This window comes from Eublepharis macularius, chromosome 18 (assembly GCF_028583425.1).
Source record: "Eublepharis macularius isolate TG4126 chromosome 18, MPM_Emac_v1.0, whole genome shotgun sequence".
Lineage (NCBI taxonomy): Eukaryota > Metazoa > Chordata > Lepidosauria > Squamata > Eublepharidae > Eublepharis > Eublepharis macularius.
Window position 1 is genome coordinate 3,171,443 of NC_072807.1, and position 22,193 is coordinate 3,193,635.

The 22,193-nt window shown below is 49.4% G+C and overlaps 1 protein-coding gene across 3 annotated transcripts in view; it reads left to right on the plus strand.

The window, feature by feature from the left end:
- The window catches only part of SIDT1 (SID1 transmembrane family member 1), a 98,341-nt gene that overhangs the window by 24,828 nt on the left and 51,320 nt on the right, over positions 1-22,193 (plus strand). For 2 of the 3 annotated variants that reach the window (XM_055002532.1, XM_055002534.1), the window contains exon 1: positions 20,697-20,847. In XM_055002532.1, coding sequence (XP_054858507.1) covers positions 20,786-20,847 — 62 coding nt within the window. In that variant the 5' untranslated portion in view covers positions 20,697-20,785. Of the gene's footprint in view, positions 1-17,695; positions 17,818-20,676; positions 20,848-22,193 lie in introns of those variants that run through there. The other variant, XM_055002533.1, reaches the window with a different exon arrangement.

Below are 22,193 nucleotides of genomic sequence, written 5' to 3' on the forward strand. Positions count from 1 at the left end.
AACTTTATTGTAGCATACACTTTTGGGAACCACAGCTCTCTTTGTCAGATGCATAGATGGTATGAAGAAACTGGCCAGAGATATATGGGTGGTGAGGGGAGGGGGGAGAGGGTGCAGGGAGAGAGGGTCTTTACTGTTTTGCAACTACAGACTAACATGGCCAGCTCCTCTGGATCAGTAAATAAACCAACACCCAATTGGGGGGCCGTTTCAAGCTTAAATGCTAGTTCACTCCTGATGCCTGTACTCGTAGTTGAGGGGAGGTGTTCAAAATGTGATGCTGTACAGCAAACACAGACTCATCCGAAGGAAAAATGTTCTGTGGTCTGTTCTGCATTTTTGTTATAAGCCCAGTTCCATCCCTGTTTTCCAGGGGCCGGGAAGCAGGTTGCATTACATCATATCCTTTAAATAATGTGTTGTCAGAGTGATCACGGGAGCATGGTTAATTCCCATATACAGCTTGTGGTTAACTTTTGCAGTCCATCTTCCTTTGCTGTCCTCTGTTTTTTGTTATCTATCAACCCATGCTGAGAGATGTGTCCCATGGCCCCGCAGGGCACCTGGACTCCAAGGGTCTCTGCAGTTTGAATGACGCTTTAGCAGGCAAGAGGCCTGCCTGGCATGCAGCTGGTGTTGCCGTGGTGATGCCAGCAAGCATCTGGCATGAGGGATGTCTGGACCCCTGTCCTGCAGATATCTGTTGCCTGTTACTAACAGGCTGTGATGGTTTTCACTTGAGTTCCTGGTTTTACAAGCTGTTTGGAATTGAATTTGCACACTGCAGATGGCAGCGGCTGACAGAGGACGCCTCAAGCTCAGCATCGTTCATTATGCAGTAACATCTTTGCCATTGATTCACAGCCATAAACCTGGCAAAGCCGTGTTCCTTTAGTTTTTGTTCACTGTTGGGATCTAGGAGGATAAAACGTTCATTTGGGGGGGGGTGCTGCAGGTTGTTCATCTAACTTTAGCGGTCAGAACTAGATTAAACAATATGTTTCAGTTGTTTACTTACTTCATTTATAGCCCACCTTTCTCCCTGAGACTTAAGACAGATGAGGGCATTTACCATGTACTGGAGCATTTCCCATTCATTTCTGTGGGATTTGTGTAGGAGGATGTGCTAATGGATCATGACCACCAGGAATCTTATCTCCAAAGTCACTTTTGGCCTGATACTTCAGGAAATATTTCCTTAAATCCAGACGGAGGCTTGTATGGTGAGAAGCAGCAGGTAGCAGTGGCATCGGGAGGCAGTTGGGGCTGGCAGGCTCAAGTGGTGGTGCTCCGTTGCACCGGGCGTCTTTTAATCCTTTCCCTCTGAATTCGGTAATGAGTCCATGGCATTTCCAGTACTCTGTTGTAAGACTACTTAAAATAATAACACACTTTGTAAACCGCTCTGAGTGGGTGTTAAGTTGTCCTGAAGAGCGGTATATAAATTGGTTGTTGTTGTTGTTATATTTATCTGTTTGTTTGTTTTTAAAACTGCAGTCTTGGGGATTTTTTTATATTCCTGGAAAAAAATTCCCCTTCTCCCTTTTTTATTTTGTACTGATCCAGACTAATCCAGCGTTTAGGGTAACACGAAAACCCTCTCCAATTTATGTATTAAAATATTTATGTGCCACCTTTCCCACCAATCATAGTGACTCAAAAAACCCCAAACCCAAAGATTTGCAGGAATAGACAATTAAAACAAACAAAAGACAAGAAGAACACAGCTATAGAACTCCCCCACAAATTCATACCTTCCTTATGAGATTTACTGCAAAAGGTTAAAAAGAACAGCCTTACAGTGGACAGCTGAGAGAACAGTTCAATCGAGAACAAGTCCCTGAGTGATTGGTGGAAGTGGAAAGGCTGGTTAAGAAGGACCTTAAAACAGCATTCCAGACAAAGGGCGACTTTGTTTATGCAGGGTGATTTCTGACACAGGTCTGAAGCGTACGTTCAACGCAGCCCTTAGCCAACGCCTTAATACCTGTTTCAGTCCTGTTTACAGAGTGCTGCTTTCTTACTGGCCTGGGGGCAGAATCAGGGATTTTATGTTCAGTGTGTGGAGAGCACGGTATAAAACAACTCTCTTCCATTGCCTGTCACAAGCCATTGCAAGCAGCAAGAAGTGGCCGCCTAAGATCCTAAATGCCCCCCTTTTGCCCTCGGAAGTTTTCAGTGTCGTCCAAGATTTATAGGTCACTCCCTTGTGGGCTGTATAGCCCTAGTTAAGAACCACTGTGCATGAGTAATCTTAGACAGATTTCTGTGCACTTAGGAGGGTGCAGCTGCTTAAGGACTGAACTCCAAAGTGCTGTGTAAGTGCTGGAGGTAAAAGACTGCCTCCCTCCCTATGTGCCTCCACGGCAGCTTTGTTCATCTGAACAGGTGCCACCCTGTACATGGGCGAAATCAACAGCAGCCCGTACGTGGGCTTTCTCTGTGGTGGCCCCTACCCTAGGGAATGACCTGCCTGAGGAGGTCAGGAGAGCCCCCACCCTCCTGGCTTTCTGCAAACGATGCAAAACCGAATTATTCAAAAAGGCTTTTTTACTCAGATAGGAGGGCGATATTGTAGGGAGGGGGTCTCAGATGTTTTGCTAATGAGTTAGGGACCATAAACTTCACCACTGTGTTGCCTTATGTACTATCTGTTGCTTTAAGTATGTACTCCTATGTACTACCTGTGCTTCATGTTGTTCAATGTAAGTCCTAGAACTGATTATGTTCTGTTTCAGCAATTCTTCAGCCCCATATTGGAGCCTTGCTAATGCTATGTCTTCTTTGTAAACTTGTATCCATTTACCCTATGACATTGTTTATGGAAATGTTCTCGACACTGTATGAAAACGCCTGCCCTTGTCCTTGCCACTAATTGTACTAATCTCACACTACATAATCTGCCTTGAGTCTCAGTGAGAAAGGCGGACTATAAATGACAGAAATAAATAAATGACAGAAATAAATAAGAACAAAGCAACACAAGTCAATAGCCAGCTATATCAAAGTGTGTGTAAGGGAGCAGGAAACTGTGGCAGACTCCGTGGTGTGGTGCAAACTGCATTGCCCTTGCAGTGTTTTGACGCTCAAGGCTTGCAGTGATTCTTGCTTCAGTCAGCTTGTGACAGGAACATGGTGTTTGTATTGGCCAGAATCCTTGTTCACAGCACAAGTGCTTCTCCTCGGCTTCCTCTTCCTTGTCAAGAATGAATAAGGGGGAGAGCCCCAGGGCTCACAGGGAATGGGAAATGGCACTTCCCCTCCCGCTCCCCACCTCCCCAGCGAGTTCTTTTCCAGCTCCGCCCAGGCTCACCTGCTCCTCCTCTTCTGCCCCCCCTGTGCCACAGCACAAATGCTTGTCCTCTGCTTCCTGTTCCAGGCAAAGCACGAGCCGGATGCTCACATAAACAGTAAGAGGAGGCTGCAAATGCTCTTACAGTACAATCTTAAGAAGAGTTAGCCAAGAAGCTGCAGCCCAATCAAATCTTTGCACATCCTCCAGGATGTTAGCAATGACCATTTATCATTTATAGATATTTATGCAGGGCTTTTTTTTCTGAGGAGACAGGTGGTGGAACTGAGTGGGTTGCCAGCACAGCGGGCAACTCTTGGTGGGCGGTGGTGCCCCTGGTACCACATGTGCACGCGCAAAGTGCGCACATGCTCTCAGGACCAATGATGTCACTTTGGGTCATCTGGAACAAGGGGGGAGTTTTTAAAAGTTTAAATCACCCTCGGTGAAAATGGTCACATGGCTGGTGGCCCCGCCCCCTGATCTCCAGACAGAGGAAAGTTTAGATGGCCCTCCACGCCACGGCATGGAGGGCAACCTAAACTCCCCTCTGTCTGGAGATCAGGGGGCGGGGCCACCAGCCATGTGACCATTTTCAAGAGGTTCCGGAACTCCGTTCCACCGCGTTCCAGCTGAAAAAAAGCCCTGTATTTATGTAATTTATTTATTTAGGAGATTTTTATGCTGCCTTTCCACCCAATATAGGGTCCCCAAAGCAGCGAACAACTTGAACCATTAAAACAGCCTTTAAAACTACATATTTTAAAACCAATTAAAATAACAATTGAACAAAACACACAAACCAGGGCACGTGTCAGGTCTTGCCAGATAAGTCCCCCAAGCACTTCACTTCAGACACTTGTGTAAAAGTTAAAGTTGCTTCATTAGAGATGTATCAGTATCAAGGTACTCAGACAGGGTCATTGGCAGAAGTGACGCAAGGTGGGTAAGCAGTGTTAATTATCGGGGAACGTTCCCGCCCCTGGGAACGGGAGACCGTCAGGGTTTTGGCACGAAGGGTCCAGGCCCGGGAGAGAAGGGAGCAGGGAGGAATGGGCTCGTCACAGTTTTCAGGAAGGACTGGCTCCAGCCGGCACTCCCAGGCCACATTCTCAAACCGGCTGGGAAAACAAAAGCAAAACACCTGCAAGATAAGCAGCTAGCAGCCAAGTAGCAATTAAGATCCCTTTGCACATTCTCAGAGGATCAGAGCATTATGCATAGACCCAATCATGGCAGATATAGAGGGGTGTATCTGACAGCACGACAAATCCCAGACACAGATGGCCTGGTCCCTCGAAATTTCTTTATGGCATCTTGTATTTTCAGCAATGTCTTTAACTCTCTCTCAGTATCTCTCAGCGATCCCTGGGAAAAGTACAGACTTATCATTTCATGTGAGAGTATGCTGTGTTGTATGACATTAAAAATACACATGCTTGAAGTTCTTGTCTTTTCTTGTTTATATGTTAACTTTACACCATTTGCAGCTCAATCTTAACCCCATAGGGTTATCCTAGGAGCGCCTTTGGAAGCGGACTAACTCCTGCCCCGCCCTGCCCCCTCTAGCGCCGGCATGGGTACTTGCGTCATACTCTGTCTGGCCGCCAAGTGTGCCTGCAGGCAGCAACCCATCTGCAGTAGTGCGCCTTGGGTGGGTGCTAGTGGAGAGGGGTTTACGTCGACGTAAGAGCCGTTTACCCCCGTGCAAGCCTTTCCCTGTGCACTTCCCCCCTCTTAGGATTGAGCTGCCTGTTGTGGACGATGAATGTGTTCCTTAACCAGCTGTTCATCTTCGTTCTTCTGTGCCTCCACACATGGGGACTGCGCAGGCGCAGGCCAGCCGCCGGAGAATTTTCTAGAGCTTCCATGGCTCCGAAGGGGCCGTTTGTCGCGCGCCTCAGCGACCGTCTTCCCGCCCAAAACGGTCACGTGCTCCTTCAGCGACCAACGGCCCCTTCCCTCAGTTCTCTTCTTGCCGCCGCTTGGAGAGAACGTTTGAGCTTCGCGCTCTGTGCTTGTGCTTCGTGCTTTTCTGACTGATTAATCTTGGCTTTTGGACTTCGGGCTTCGGACCTCGACTATTCTATCGGATCTCCCTCTGGACTTTGATGAAATACTCGGTAATTTGACTCGGACTGTTTTTGACCCTTCTTTCGCGTGCCCCTGAAGATGGCCTCAACGGCTCTCTTCAAGCATTGTCTCCAATGCCACACCAAGATGGCCAAAACCGACGGCCATGAGCTGTGCCTCTTTTGTTTGGGGGAGACCCACAACGTGTCGGCCTGCAGGATCTGCCAGGGCTTCACCAACAAGGCCCGGCAGGATCGGAGGGCCCGACTGAATTCGTCACTGTGGCAGTCGGTCATGTCCGAGGGGACCCCGTTACCTAAGGCCGGCCCTAGCCCCTCTGCCGAAAGGCGCTCAAGAGCTGGCTCTGTGGCCTCCGCGAGGTCGGGGTCGAAACCGCGTCCCCCGAGTGCCTCGGCGTCGAGAGCGGCCTCCCCAGCGCAGGGTCCGGCGCGGCCGCCCCGCAGCGCGTCATCCACCAGGTCAGATCTGAGACCGACATCGGAACCGAGGATCCTGGTGCCGAGTCCCCGGTCGGAACCGACGACCGGTTCGATCCCTATAAAATCTAAGAGGTCGAAACCGAGGTCCCCTTCGAAGGCGAGGAGCGCGTCGGTTCCGAGGTCTTCTTCAGAACCGGCAAAAAAGAAGAAGAAGACCAAACATCATCGGTCGCCGCATCCCGCTCCCCAGGAAGAAGTCATCGTGCTTCCTCACACGCCTTCCCCTCATCTGGGTTCCCCCAAACCAGAGGAAATCTCCGTGCCGGTGCCGGATCCGATGGCCTTCGAAACGGTGCCCGCAGAGTTTTCGTCGGGGCCGGAGCCGAGCCCGCGCCGTCGGAGCCGACCATCGCCTACCCTTCGGTCGCCGAGGTTGGAACCGAGCCCGTCTCCTCATCGGAGCCGCCCATCTCCTGCCCGTCCATCTCCGCCTGCTGTCGGTCGTGAGCGACGTCGGTCCGGGGACAGCATTCGATCCGCCCGGTCCACTGCATCCCGGCATCGTCAAGCCTCCTACCTTCCCTCACCATACCATTGCCAGTGGGAAGGGGCACCTGCTGGTTTCTCCGAGTTGGAACCGGGTCCATCGACGTCGAGACGATCGTGGTTTCCCCCTCCAGTCCAGGGTGAGGACTCCCAGCACGGTTCCGAGGAAGGAGAAGTGGAGAGCCTGGCCGAGTACCAGTCGGAATCCTGGTCTGAACCATCGCCGGCTGATGATCTGGTGCCATCTACGGGCTCCCCGTACGAGGACCTCCGCATCTACGCCGACCAGATGGCGAGGATGGCCCAGGCCCTCGAGATGGACATCTCCTCGGCGACCCCACAGACCAAAGACAAGCTGCTCAAGCGGATATATGGTGACAACCCGGCATCCATTGGTTTTCCCATGCTCGAGGGTATTGAGGAGATCGTGGAGAAGGTGTGGAAGGTGCCCTGTGACCAGCCTCCAACATCTAAGAGGATCGAGCAGCTTTATAAGATCAAGCAGGGCACCTGGCCGGCGTTGGTGAAGCACCCTCCACCTTCCTCCTTAGTCACGGAGGAATTCAACCCCCGACGATCGGGTCACTCCTCGGTGCCTGCCAATAAAGAGGGCAGAAAGCTTGATGCCATGGGCAGGCGCCAGTACATCGTCGCTTCGCTGGGTCTGAGGATTGCCAACTACCAGACCATCATGGCAGGGTACCAGCTGTACCTCTGGGAGAAGTTGGCGTCCTATACCCGGGACCTCCCACCTGAGCAGAAGGCTGTGGTGTCCCTGCTGCAAACAGAGGCTGTCCGGCTGTCTAAACAGCAAATGAATGCTGGGAGCCACGCTGCTGACACTGCTGCTAGAGGGATGGCTTCGGCGGTGGTCCTTAGGCGCCATTCCTGGTTGCGGTCGACCGCCCTGTCTCAGGAGGTGCGTTCCAGGGTGGAGAGCATGCCCTTTGAAGGGGACTCGCTGTTCTCCAAGTCCACCGACGAGACCCTGAAAAAGAAAAAGGAGGACAGACAGACGGCACGGTCCTTGGGTCTGGCTCCTTCGGACAAACCCGCCTCCAGGCCACGGTACGCTCCCCGGTCTGGCCCTTACCACTTCCAGGGCAGGTACCAGCAACAGCGGCCGGGTTTCCACCAGTACCCTGCCTACCAGCAACGGTCCTACCCTCCCACACAACAGCAGAGGAGGCGTAGGCCCTTCAAGCCTCGTCCGTCACAGCAACCGGCCCAGCAGAGAGATCAGCAGGGCGCCGGGAGGCAGTACTGACGGGTCACGCCAGCCGTATCCCCGAACTTTTCGGACAGACTGAGTCCACTCCTCTCTGAGTGGGAGTCAATAACATCTGACTCATGGGTCTTAACTATTGTTGAACTGGGATACGGGCTGGAGTTCGTTGAGCTGCCTAGATGCAGTTCACCCCTGACAGCTGTCAATAACACTATGGCCGAGCTGGATGCGGAGATCGTGTCGCTCTTGGCCAAGGGTGCTGTGGAAGAATTGCCCTATGAGGACTCTGTAAAGGGTTTCTTCTCTAGGTTCTTCCTGGTCCCTAAGAAGGATGGGGGCTTACGTCCCATTTTAGATCTGAGGGGCCTTAATGCCTTCCTCAAGGTGACCAAATTCAAAATGGTTACATTGGCGGCTGTGATCGCCTTGCTGAAACAGGGGGATTGGTTTGCGGTCCTTGACTTAAAGGACGCATATTTTCACGTGGGGATACGGGAGGAGCACAGGAAATACCTGAGCTTCGTTTACCGGCAAAGGGTTTTCCGGTATAAGGTGCTCCCCTTTGGCCTGTCCACTGCCCCACGAGTGTTCACGAAATGTGTGGCCCCTGTGGTTTCCTTCCTGCGGGAAGAAGGCTGTACCATCTTTCCGTACCTCAATGACTGGCTCATCGTGGCTGAATCGGAGTCTAGGCTGATGCAGGACATTGGCTTGGTACTTAGCACTTGCCAACGCCTGGGGCTCCTGGTGAACTTTGAGAAATCCAAACTGGTGCCCAACTGCAAGGTGTCCTATATTGGTGCACTGTTAGACTCTGTGGAGGGTAAGGCCCTGCTCCCCTTGGAGAGGGCTCGGTCCCTAAGGGGTCTAGTGTCCATGTTCAAGAGGAACCGGTTCCAGTCTGTGCGCACTATCCAGTGCTTACTAGGGCATATGGCAGCGGCCACCTCTGTGGTGCCCTTTGCTAGGCTGCGTATGTGCCCGCTCCAGAACTGGTTTGTGCGGAGGTATGATGCTCTGCTGCACCCTCCATCCCTCAAATTCTCTATCCCGAGGGTCATCCTCTCCTCCTTGGACTGGTGGCTGTCTGATGACAACTTGTTTAAAGGGACCCCCTTTGGGTATCAGCACCATGACGTCACGGTTACCACTGATGCCTCTCTGTTGGGATGGGGGGCTTACTGTGGTGATGTGTCTGTGCAAGATGTCTGGTCTGAGAGGGAAAAGACACTCCATATCAATGTGCTTGAACTAAGGGCCATTCGTTTCGCACTTGTGTCTCTTACAGCACTGCTGAGAAATCGTCAGGTCTTGGTGCAGTCGGACAACACGACTGCCATGTACTACGTGAATCAGCAGGGGGGCACAGTGTCCATGGCCCTGTGCCGGGAAGCCACGCTCACTTGGCAGTGGGCTATCAGGAACGGCGTGTCGCTCCGTGCTATACACGTGGCTGGGTCAGACAATGCCCGGGCAGATGCCCTCAGCAGGGTCCCTTTGCTGGACCACGAGTGGGAACTGAACGTAGAGTGCGTTGGGCCGATCTTCCAGATGTGGGGTCATCCAGTGATAGACGTGTTCGCCACTGCGGCGACCACCAAGGCCCACACGTTCTGTTCCAGGGCAGGAAGCGACCCCCTCTCTATTGGGGATGCCTTCCAGTTTACGTGGACGCAGGGCTTGCACTACATGTTTCCTCCATTCCCCTTGATTCCCAGGGTCCTGTGCAAGATAGAGGAGGACGGGACGGACTACATCCTGGTGGCCCCCTTTTGGCCACGGCAGGTTTGGTTCCTGAAGCTCCTGCGGATGTCCCAACGGACATATGTCAGTCTGCCCCCTCGGCAAGACCTTCTCCTGAACGGGAGCCTAGTCCACCACGATCCCAGGAAGCTGCACCTGACGGCTTGGCGGATCGTTCCTCCCCTGTAGGCTTTACTGACGAGGTACAGCGGGTCCTCCTGAATGCTCATCGGCCATCCACTAGGCGCGCTTATGCGGCCAAGTGGCGCAGGTTTGAGCTTTGGGCACTTGCTAAAGGAGTGGTGCCTGACAGCTGTCCCTTGGGGGTTGTATTCGAGTATTTGTGCCACTTGCGTGGCCTGGGCTTGAAGGTTTCCTCCCTCAAGGTCCACCTGGCAGTGATATCAGCTGCTCACACCCGAGTTGAGGGTGCTACACTGTTTTCTCACCCACAATCCCGCCAGTTCCTTAAGGGCATGTACAATCTTTACCCATCTGTGTCGGCGCCAGTGCCTCAGTGGTCACTGTCCTTGGTACTCTCACGTCTCATGTTGCCTCCTTTTGAACCTATGGCTACCTGCCCCTTGGCTATCCTACAAGGTGGCATTCTTGGTGGCTGCAACATCAGCCAGAAGGGCCAGTGAGCTGTCTGCACTGCGGTCTGACCCTCCCTTTCTTGTGTTTCATCCCAACAAGGTGGTCCTGTGTCCCTGCCTCGGGTTTCTGCCCAAGGTGGTGTCCGCCTTCCACCTCTCGCAGGATATTTCACTGCCTGCATTTTTTCCTCAACCTTCCTCTAAGGGGGAAAAGGCCCTCCATTCCCTAGACTTGAAGAGGGCCCTAGCCTATTACCTGGATAGGACGAAGGGATTCCGTTCCAGTCCTCACCTGTTTGTATGTTTTGGGGCCAAGGACAAGGGTAACAGGGCTTCCTCGCAGACCCTGTCTAGGTGGATTGTGGCGGCCATTAGCAGGGCCTATTCCCTGGCAGGGGTAGCTTGCCCGCTTCATGTTCGGGCCCACTCCACGCGGTCCCAAGCATCCTCTTCGGCACTCCTCAGGGGGGTGCCCCTGGTTAACATTTGTAAAGCAGCCACGTGGTCCTCTGCAGACACCTTTGTCAGGCATTACGCCATTGATGTCAATGCGGAGCAGGATGTATCTGTGGCCAGGGCTGTCCTACACTCCCTTTTTTCCTGAGGGAGTCTGGGGAAGATTTTCTTGGCGTACCTGCTAGGTACCCTTGAGTGAATGAGTGTATATATAGGTATATTTGGGTGTATATATGTGTAAATATTGGGTACTGATGTATCACTGCACAGTTTTACATAGATGTATATATGCATACCTATTTGTTGTTGCGCTTGTTTGTTCAATAAAATTGTGTTGGACTTCACCCCCGCCTTCCTTATTGTGTGAAGCTTGGTACACTCCCATGTGTGGAGGCACAGAAGAACGAAGATGAAAACAGGGTTAACATACCTGTAACTTATGTTCATCGAGTTCTTCTGTGCTGACACACAACCCTCCCTCCTACCCCGCTGTGAATTCCAATGCACAAGATGTGGTGGCTGTAACTGAATCTGATGTGTTTTAAGGTGTTACGGCTAAGTGTGTTGGTCAAGCGGCGGCAAAGGAGAACTGAGGGAAGGGGCCGTTGGTCGCTGAAGGAGCACGTGACCGTTTGGGCGGGAAGACGGTCGCTGAGGCGCGCGACAAACGGCCCCTTCGGAGCCATGGAAGCTCTAGAAAATTCTCCGGCGGCTGGCCTGCGCCTGCGCAGTCCCCATGTATGTCAGCACAGAAGAACTCGATGAACATAAGTTACAGGTATGTTAACCCTGTTTTTTCTAGACTGGCTCTGATATTCTGTATTCAATTAAATGGAGCATTTTAAGGCAGTAATGAAGTTGTGAGAAATTGGGGAGAAGTTAAGTTAGGGTTAGATGTTAGTTTTTTGTAGTGGTGGTTCCAAACATGGTTACCACTATATTTATATACTACAACAATTTTCTCATAGCTTTAAAAAAATTGCCTTCTTGGATTGAAACATTTATTCTAGTGCTTCTATGTATGTTTCTTACTTATTGTGAGATCTTGTGTGTGCCATTTCCTAGTAAGGAAGTTGCAACAACTAGGGTTTGGGCTGCAGAAACTTTATGGATAATTATCAATGTGTCAGTGTTCAGTAATGTTCAAGCTGAAGGTTTCTGGTTATGCAAATGAGCTTTTTGCTGATCTCTTGTTCTGACTTTTTGCCATAGCTTGGCTTTTTAATTATAAAAGTTTGCTGACCCCTGACCTATATATTTGCATCTCAAACTATGGTTTGGGTTCTACATTATAATGATTACGTCACATAGTTTGGCATGGCGGCTGAGCTTGGTGACGGGGTTTGCTGTAGGCGCTACCTATGCACCGACAGTATTCCAGCACCGAAGTAATGGAGGAGTTCACTCAGGGAAGGCTTTTCTGCCCTGTGCCTGGAAACAGGACAAGCCCTGGTCGAAACGAGGGCATGGCTCTTAAGCATCAAGTATTGGCTGCAAATACTCTATAATCCCACCCCCATCGCCTTGTTTTCCATGTGCTCTTGGAATCCAGATCTTCTAATTGGCTAGCCTGCATTGAGAAAAAGCAAGCTCGGTGCCATTGGCTTATCCTTAGACTCACTATTTATGTTTTTGCAAGCAGAGGCTTTTGGAATGATCAAGTGCAGAGTTCTGGATATTGTACTACAAAACCTTTATAGTGCTGCTAACAAAACTTGCTCTCCCTTTAGGTTAGGGGACACATCGCTCCTTACTTTTATTATTTGCAAAACCCCCAGTAGCGTAGAGCCTTCTCTCTGGCTAGATTCAATGTCATGCCTTCAGCACTTTTATATAGCAGATTCCAAAAAATAGCCTATTCTGCTCGACTCCTTCTGTGTAAATTGAAATGTACTGAAACAGTCCAACATATCCTCTTTTATTGTCCCTTTTACGCAAATATTCGTTTTAAGTATCTTGATCCTATTCTTGGAACTAAGGTGGGTCTGTCTGATCATATTAAGGCCCAATATATCTTAAAGGACACCTCTCCCGGTACAACCGAGGTTGCTTTGTTTCTTCAATATGCCATTAAGATTCGTCAAGATAAGACACAATGATGATCCGATGTTATAATAGAATTTTATCTGTATATGTTTTTATCCTTTTATTGTAACAATCCTGTAATTTGTATTAGCCTATTCTGTATGCTGTTATGCTATTGAAAGTCCTGATTGATTGATTGATTGATTGATTGATTGATTGATTGATTGATTGATTGATTGATTGATTGATTGATTGATTGATTGATTGATTGATTGACTGAAAAACCTTTCACATTTTAGTTGCCACTTTAAAGCGTTTATCTATCTAAAGGGAAGTTGAACCATGTAGGTTACAAGAGAACCAGTAAGGAGGTAAAACAGTAGAAATGGGGGCTTAGGCTTAGGTGGAAACAATGCTCCCCCCTCACAGGATGGCGAGATCAAGACGATCTTTACAAGGGGGGGGGTTCTTATAAAAGAAAGAGCTCTAGAGATGGTGGATTTCTTTGGAGTAATTTATTTGGTTTCCAGATAGAGTTGCCAGGGACCTGGATTCCCTCGACAGGGGATCCCCAGGTCCCTGTAGTCTTCCAGCAGGGGATTGGGAGCCGGTACTCACCCCGACTTCCTATCTCTGTGCGTGTGCGTAGCGTGCGCATGCTCCCGGCTTGCGTGATGATGTCACTTCCGTGAGTGACGTCATCACACGGGATCAAAGGGTGCCCCTGGGTCAAAGGGGGCCCTTGTTGCTGCTGCCATCACTGGCTCTTGCTGTGAACGCAGCCACTCACTGCCGCTACCCGCTCACTCACTTGCTTGCTCTCATTTGGCGCACAGGGGCCGCAGCGGTGAGAAGCAGCGGCGGTGGCAGCAAGAGCCGATGGCAGTGGCAGCAGTGAGAATGAGCAGACACACTCTCGGCGAGAGCCTGCTCTTGCTACAGCCGCCACCGTGGCCTGCTCTTGCGGTTCGGGAGCATGCCCCCTGACTGGGGATGCGCCACGCCACCTGGGGAGGGGGCTCCCCAGGAAGCGCACCCCCCACCAGCCAGGTAAGTGGGCACGGGGGGGAGGGTTGGATCTAGGGATCCCCCGCCCGTGGCGGGGGAACAGCAGCCCTATTTCCAGAGGTACAGGTGAAGCCAGTATTGTGCAGGTGCAACAACAAATGAACACGTAAGTAGCAAGTATTCTCCTTTGGGTTGTCAAGTCCCTCCTGGTGGGAGGGGGGACATTTACCTCGTGCCTTTTACATGCTTCTTTTCATGCATGCACTTTGCGCAGGGCAAATTCAGCCTGTTTGGGGCCAAAATTGGACCCAGCGAAGCACAGGAGCATGCCCGCAGCCAGCTCATTGACGTCACTTCAGGAAGTGGGACGTGTCGGGTGTGCGTTTTCCCAGGTTGCCTACTAGTAGCGGGCGATCTCTGGGGTCTTGCCACTTCCCGCTGACTGCCAGCGATTGGTGGGCAACAGGGAAGCCCAATTCTTCTACTTGCATGGAATTGCCGTCTCGGTCAGTGTGGGAACTGGGCAGGCATCTCTCTTGGGGCCCATGTCCCCTCCAGTCACCCTCTTTAACAGTGCTTGTTTCTGATTATCTGAAGGAAAATGAGGGTGTGTGTGTGTGTGTGCATGTGCATGTGCAATGCATGTACTGAAAAACCTTTTACCTATCGGTGCTCAATGGGACACAACAAAGCCCACAAAATGGCCCTCGGAAATAGATCCTGCACTCTGTTTTAAGCACTGCAGTGAGATTTATGAGGCTGATCGGCCACGGGAGACCTTTCCAGACTTCTACACTGCTACGTGGTGTTCCTAAGCAACAGCAGCAGCCGGTGGAGCCGAGATGGAAGTGGCGTGCCTGACCCTAAGCATAGCCTTGCTTGGCTCTCAGAACAGTGGCAGAGACTTGGCTCTGGCAAAGCTGTCCAGCCTCAGTCTACCCACACAGCTTGCGGCAGCAGCTGCCTTTACTTCTGACTAGATGTCTGTTGACCAGATTGTGGGAGGTGGAGGGGGAAAGATGGCTTGAAACATGGAGATAGATAGAGATGGGTAGCTGTGTTAGTCTCTCTGTAGCAGTAGGAAAGAGCAAGAGTCCAGTAGTACCTATAAGACAAACAAAATTTGTGGTAGGGTAGGAGCTTTCGTGAGTCCCAGCACACGTGGTATCTGAAGAAGTGAGCTGTGGCTCACCAACGCTGCTACCCTGCCACAAATTTTGTTAGTCTTTTAGGTGCTACTGGACTCTTGCTCTTTTCTGTTGAAACATGGAGGCTGCTTTTGTGTTTCTGTGTGGTCCACCTCACGGGCCCGGTGACTTCTTTGGTTTCATAGTGAGAGGAAAAGGTGGTCTTTGGGTCTGGCTTCTGTCGTCCAGTGGCTGGAAGTGGATACACTTCAGGGGTGCCTCGATCGGTTCTGTCTGGGTTTTTTTTAAAGTTTATTGGAAAAGAAAAAGACAGCAATACATAAAAGAACAAAACAATAGCAGAATATATAACAGCACATTTAAGCTAGAAAATATTGCTCCTTTCCATCTCCTATTTACTTTATGCTCAGCATTTTATAGTTAACATTATGCTCAATATTTTATATTCAACATTTTAATATTGTTATTAATATTTAATAACATTTTAATATTCAGTATTAATTTTCCAGTTCACCTTCTGAATAAGGCAAAGCCTCCCAACCTTTTGGGCCTTTAGAGTTTTGACCCCTGGCGGGGGAGCGCAGCTACAAAATGGCTGCCGCAGGAGATGGAGCCAACCAGCCAATATCAAAGAGTAGGCGTAACTCGAATATTAACTTTCCAGCATTTCAGCCAGAAGCTGTTTACCAGGATTCCTTTTAAAACAAACATGTTGTTTAAAAATCATTTTCTCACACTCACACAGCTTCCTTTCAGTCATGCAGTGAATCCTTGTGCTATTGTAGCATCTGCCATTGAAGCAATATTTTTAAAAATCTGCACAGCCAATCAGATCTCTGATGGCCATTCAGAAGTTCTACTGGGCAAAAGTCCCACCCATGTTCGAAACATATTTGGTAGGCTCCAGGAATGGTGTGGGTGGGCACCCATGGGCACCAAATTGAGGGTCCCTGGAATACAGCCATGCATTGAGTAGCACAAATTCTCCTCTAACCGCTTTGGGGATGGACCATTTGGGTTTGTTCTGTCAGTAGAGGCACTTGGCCCCTGTTAGCGTCGGAGCTGATTTGCGCAGCAATATGAGAGTGCTGATGGCAGGAGTAGAGTCCTCCAAAGGCTGGTTGCTTTAGAAAAGAAATTGATGCCCTTTATTGTTAAAGACTGCTCTACTATGTTAGGAAAGGAAGTGCAAATGTTCTGGCAATTTCTGGGAGCTTGGATGGGGAGAGATGCTGCAAGCACGTCTTGATCTCACGGGGGTTAGACGAAGCAGGAAGAGGAGGGGGTTAGCTGGAAGGAAGGATGTTTAGCTAGCACTGAATAAACAGAGACCGCAGCAGAGCAGACAAGATACAGACGAAACTGGCCTATCTACCTGATTAGTACCACCTGCCCCCTTTGGAGGACTTGTGTGCTTGGTACAAAGAGCCATTGTGCCGTCTTTCACTTCCAACACCTCCAGTGGAAGGAGCCTTTCGCAGGCTACCCTGGTGGAACAGCTCTATGGGATCCAACCTCTATTCTAGAAAGTTTACAGGGTAGTGTGGCAGAACAGCATCACTGATCCATGAGCACTGCCCCTTCTTGTCCACTGGGGTGTCTGGGGTTTACCAGTGGCAGTTCAAGTCTCCTCCTGGCACGCGCCACCCACATGGTGCCCCCACAACCCTCAGAGCTTTTGCTCTGTTCACCCTATGCCATCACTTTGCCTTTGTGGGAATTGCCTCTGGGGTCCAGAGACCCCATTCCCCCCTGGGCAGGCTTGCTACTCTGAGCCCTGCCTCGTGCCCTCTTTTTCCTGCTACTCAGCACAAGGTTTCTGGAGGGATGGTTTACTACACCTGTGCACCACTGGGGGATTAGCCAATTGCCAACAGACCACGACCTTCCTGTGGCATCGGTTTTAGGTAGCGTGGTTGAGCAATGGGAGTCTGTGTAGTACAGAAAACAGCTACTGGCATTTAAGAGTTTTAAAAGCATTTATTAATGAAAAGCGGGGGAAATGTTCACACACTTTTGAGCACAGCACCAAAGCAAGCAAGGGAACTCAAAGAAATGAGTAATAATACAGTTCCTCTGTCCCTCCCTTTGTACATGCCTAACTAGGGTTGCCGGTCCCCCGGTAGGGGTGGGGGATCCCCCGCCCCCAGTCACCACCCCCCACCCCCACTCCCCTGGCCATTGGGGAGAAAAGGTGAGGGAATGGGCCTCCAGGGTGTGCTCCTGGCGTGGCACAACGACGTCACTCCCGGGACTGATGTCATTGCACGGGCCCCAGGAGTGCTCCTTTGCTTTGTGATGGGCCACTTTGGGCCCCAAACAGGCCTTATCAGCCTGGTGCGAAGCACAGGAGCATTCTCGGAGCCTGCACGATGACATCACTTCCAGGAGTGATGTCATCACACTGCGCCAGGAGTGCGTGCTGGGGAAGTTTCATAAGGTAAGTGCCAGGTATCCCCCCGCTCCCATCAAGAGGAGAAGGGGACCTGGCAACCCTATGCCTAATTTCGATCTTCTGTTTAGGCAGGCTCTCTGTCTGAGAAAGCTCTGGCATACTGAGATGTCCTCGTGGTTCAGGCCTCCAGCCTCCACATGGTCAGTGGCTGGCTGCCCAACACCTATAACAGGTCAGCTCTCAGCTCCTTCAGCTCAAGTCGGCCAAAGAGACCCTCCTTCCTGTGCCAGGAGGTTTTATTCTCTTCCTTTCCCCATCCCCTGCACAGGTCAAACCTTTCTGGCATTTTAGTCCTCCAAGTCTCCGTCCCCCCCAATACACACACCGGGAGGGTCAGCTTCTATCAGAAGGACTTCTGGCCACATCTGCGTGACTAAAGCCCAAGGCTGGGTGCAGCTTAGAAAGTGTCCAGCTTTCCCTCCCCGCTCCTGCTTGTTCTCAGCTAAGAGGTACCTTTTAAACTGGGAGTGAAAGTTTTGACACAGTCTAAACCTACAAATAAAAGCATTTCTCCACAGGCAGATGTTTTGGTGTGGTTGCCTTGTCATTGTGGATAGCATTGTGAAGGGCAGCAGCAGCAGCAGAATGGAAAAAACCTCCATGACAGCCTACCATGTTTTGAATGAGATAGGATGATGTTTGCCGTGAGTGAATACCTTTATCCCTCTCTGTTCTGTCTCCACAGGTGGATGCAGTCCGGGTGAACGTACGGAGTGACTCGGAGGATCTTCAGTATCCAGTCTTATTTGTAGTTCGGCAGCAGAAGGGGGTGCTATCCTGGCAGGTTCCTCTTATTTTTCGAGGCCTGTAAGTAACAATGTTTGCATTTGTCAAGCCTCACAGGTTGCTGCTGCCCACCTTGAGAGATTTGGCGCTGTGGTGGTAAGAATGTCCCAGATTTGGTATCTTCAGCTGGTACAAAACTGCATCATAGCCCTCCTTCCCTAGAAATAACCTTAGAATAGGCAATTCTTTTAATCCGTCTTACTTAGGACAGCATAACATTTTTACTTTTTTCAGTTTTTTGTATTGTCATCTGATGACAACCCATGCATGGTAATCCAGATGAAGCACATGCAAGACCGCGACTAGTCTGATAACGTGACTGTAACTCTAACTGTGACTCACTAACGGAGGCCACGCCCTCTAGTTTGCAAGATCGGAGCAGGGCTGTTAACGATAGGACATTTTGGAGGTCTTTCATTCATATGGGTCACCGTAAGTTAGAAGCATTTTGACGGTACATAACACACACAACACTAACTGGGGCTAGGGGAAAAGAGGACAGAGACTCAGTTCAGACTTAACTGACATCATGATTTATTATAACCAAGGTTATTTTGTGAAATAAGGGTTTGGCTTGCAGATGATTGCTCAAATCCTGGTTTGTCTTAACTAATGGTGGTTTCATTGCCATTGCTCTGAAGCCGGGGGCGGGGAGGCTTCCCAGTTGCCCGCTGGTGGCAGGCAGTCTCCCAGGGATTTATCTCATTGCAGCTGGAGGTGGCAAACCTCCCCGGAGATCGCTTGCCCCTGATAGGCAACCCTGGAAAGTGCGCACACAAAGCGCAGGAGCACACCCGTGGCTGGCATGATGCCGTCACTTCAGGAAGTGACATGATTATGCAAGCACTGTGAGCACACATGCTCTTTGTGCACGCATGAAAAAAGCAGGTGCAAGGCACAGGGTAAGTGCCAACCTCCTCCCCTCCGCCAAGAAGGTATAGGGATCTGGCAATCCTACAGGGATGGCAGAGCCAGGAAACAAATACAACTGAAAGGTGGGTGTGGGGCTCAAAGACCCTTATCTGTGGTTGTGATGGATGTAACTGGCCAGTGCTGGGCTTCATGTCTGCAAGCTGCGTCTAGGAAAGGGAGCTTATAGGCCTGATCTGAGCATCATAAAATGACAGAATAATTAAAAGTATCAATTATTGAAGACCACCTCAAATGGGCAGCTCTTTCTAACATTCAAAGCACTTCATGTACGTCACATTGATAGAATCTTTTCAACCACCCTTCAAGGCAGGTCTGCATTGTTTTCACTGCATTACAGTTGGGAGGGCAGGAGGAAGTGGAGTGCCACAGGCCACTCTGCAAATTCATGGCAGAATTGTGATTTGGAAAACAAAGAGAGAGGCAGCCCTAAGGACCAAAATGCCAACCAACGGAACTAACCCCACCGGGCTATGAAAATAATGCCATACAAAGTCTATTAAAAATATCAATAGGAAATAGTCAACAATAATAAGTATATTATTTTTTATATTTTTCTTAAATATTCATACCTAAAGTGCAAAGTGCTCAGAGTTCTCAAATACATATCTGTATTCAGAAGTTAAATTATTCCTTCATATATATCCTAAAAGCAAGGTTTTTTTCTCTGCTTCCCCACAGCATCTTGGCACAATCAGGCACTTCCTGGATTTTCCCCATCCCCCCTGCCAAAATCTTTCCCAAACCTGCTTTGCTCAGTTTTGGGAAATATTGCTGCAAAACCTGGGTGGCTGCCCTTTGGGTGGAAGAGTTCAGATTTTCCTGGTCCCGCTGTCACAGCAGAGTTTCCCCGCAATAACTGTTTCTTCTCTGTGTTACTGGGGCTTTTTTCTTTTTTAAAAAACAGTGATTCAATGGTGTTATATCAATATACCATTATAACCAGTATGTGTATCAGGGTTCTAAATTCCCAACTGTCATTTTTAAAAAAGTAAGTCTCTAGCCCCTTTCATTGCAGAGATGGAAGGAAAAAAGCTCATCTCTACAACAAAAGGGGCTAGGGACTTTTTTTAAAAAAATGAAAGCTGGTAATTCAGAGAACCTGATACATATTTTGGTATATTGATATAATCAGGGCTTTTTTTCAGCGGGAATGCGGTGGAACGGAGTTCTGGAACCTCTTGAAAATGGTCACATGGCTGGTGGCCCCGCCCCCTGATCTCCAGACAGAGGGGAGTTTAGATTGCCCTCCACACTGCCGAGCGGCGCGGAGGGCAATCTAAACTCCCCTCTATCTGGAGATCAGGGGGCGGAGCCACCACCATGTGACCATTTTCTCTGTGGGCAACCCACTGAGTTCCACCACCTCTTTTTCCAGAAAAAAAGCCCTGGATATAATGCTATTCAAGGTCCAGTTTTTAAAAAAAAAACAGAAATTTGCTGTATAGAAACCCCATTGCTGGTGCACTTTATTAACAACCACGGCAATGACAGGGAAACAGCACAAGCCTGTTCCTGGGAGGGAAACACCAGTGTCTCTAGGCTTGAATTACAAACTCTTGTGACATCTGAAACAATGAACTGGCTTACTGTCACACTGGGTTTTGTGAAGGAAAGCCCACCTCGTTAGATACGTGAAATGTTGTCCTCACCTGGCAGACGTATGTGTATACAGTCTAATACAAACCCAGCACACACAGGGACAAAGGCAAGTGCAATACTTGAATGTTCAGGCTAAGAATGGTGACCATTTACAAGAGCAGTAATTTGTTGCAAGATAACTTCCTTAGTTTTGCTGATTTATGCTAGTTTTCACACCTGTCGCAGAAGAGAAACCCACGGTCTGGGTTACAAGCTTAGTAATTTCTCCTGTCCTCATGGAATTCTTAGCACAACTGTCTTTGATATATGTGAAGATCAATAGGTGTGGTTCTGGTTTTGTGTCTGCAGTTACCAAAGAAGTTACAACTACCAGGAAGTGAGCCGTACCCTCTGTCCATCTGAACCTGTGCCTGAGAGCGAACCTACAGAGCAGGTCATATATGTAGATGTGGCGTCCATGGCCCCTTATGGTGCCCACTATTCACTTGAAGTTACCAGGCTGAAGAGCTTCGAACTTGGGTGAGTAGTCAACATTTCGTGCCTGCAGGTGTTAGTGGCGGTTATCATTTTTGCATAGGTCAAGACTGTTGTTAGTTGCATATAATTACTGTGCTAGAAGGGCAGGCTTTCAGATATGGGAAGGTCATACAAGATGTTCTGGTAGAGAAACCTTATCTCCACAGTCAGATCTTTTGGAGACCGAACAGCCTGCCAGCCAGGGACAGATGTTTGCAAGGGAAATTTAGGGGACGGCATCAAGGGCCTCTGGGCCACCTTCCAATTTTGACTGTCATTTGCTTTCTCTTGTTTTTTAGTTGATAAGTTTTAGGGCTTAGCTGAAGTAAATTGATAGCTTTAAGAATGTATGAAGTAAATGGATAGCTTCTTCTTTACAAAGGAGAAAGATGTGGGGCGAGAGGGAGATCCAGGCCCGTCGCCAGAAAATATTTGTTGGGGGGGGGGGCAAAGGAGCACTCTTCTTGATGCAACCAAATTTTGTTTTGGGGTAATTTGGAAGCTAAAGTCTTGAAGGGGTTCTGGAAGAGGACAAATTGCTTCACTTCTCAGAAAACTCTACTGCAGTTCTACACTTGAAATCAAGCAATTCTTGGTGTCCAGTCCTAGTTATATAGCAAAGAATCCAGTAGCACCTTTAAGACTAACCAACTTTATTTTAGCATAAGCTTTCGAGAGCCACAGCTCTCTTCATCAGATGCATGTCCTAGTTATGAACGTACCCACTTTTGGACAAGATAATACAGAAGTCATTAAATTAATGACAAGTGACACACTCAATATGCAAGTCAGAATTGTAAAAACTATTTAAATGGATCAGAAATTGAACACAGAACTTGTCATGTATGCCTGCCTACAGTACCTGCCATGGGTATGTTATGGGCAACCTATTCATCCTCTGACCCTATCGAGAGTTCTGAATAACTGCCAGTGCCTGTCATTTGGAAGTTCAGTGTGTTATCTCCCCTTTGAAGTTAAACATTTTCACTTCTGTAGCCAATGGCCTTGCGGCCAGGTGCAGCTAGTCTGAATTGTATCTTCCCTGAGAACAGGGGATGATTTCATTCCCTACTTGCTGTTGTTGCCTATCGTAGTCTAAAGTCTGATACTTTTTGTCTCTGGCATTCGTGCCAGAATCCCAACGGGCTACTAACATGGGGCAGGACTTTAACCTATAACTAACCATGCTTTCCCTCAACACACCACTTCTGCCAAGTCCACTGTCTGAGCACCTTGAACCTGATAGATCTCTAATAAAAGTTACTTCAACCAAAACACCTGTGTGATTGATGTGGAGAACTTGGGGATTTACTTGCCAAGGACTGACAGAACTAAATCACTAACTTAAG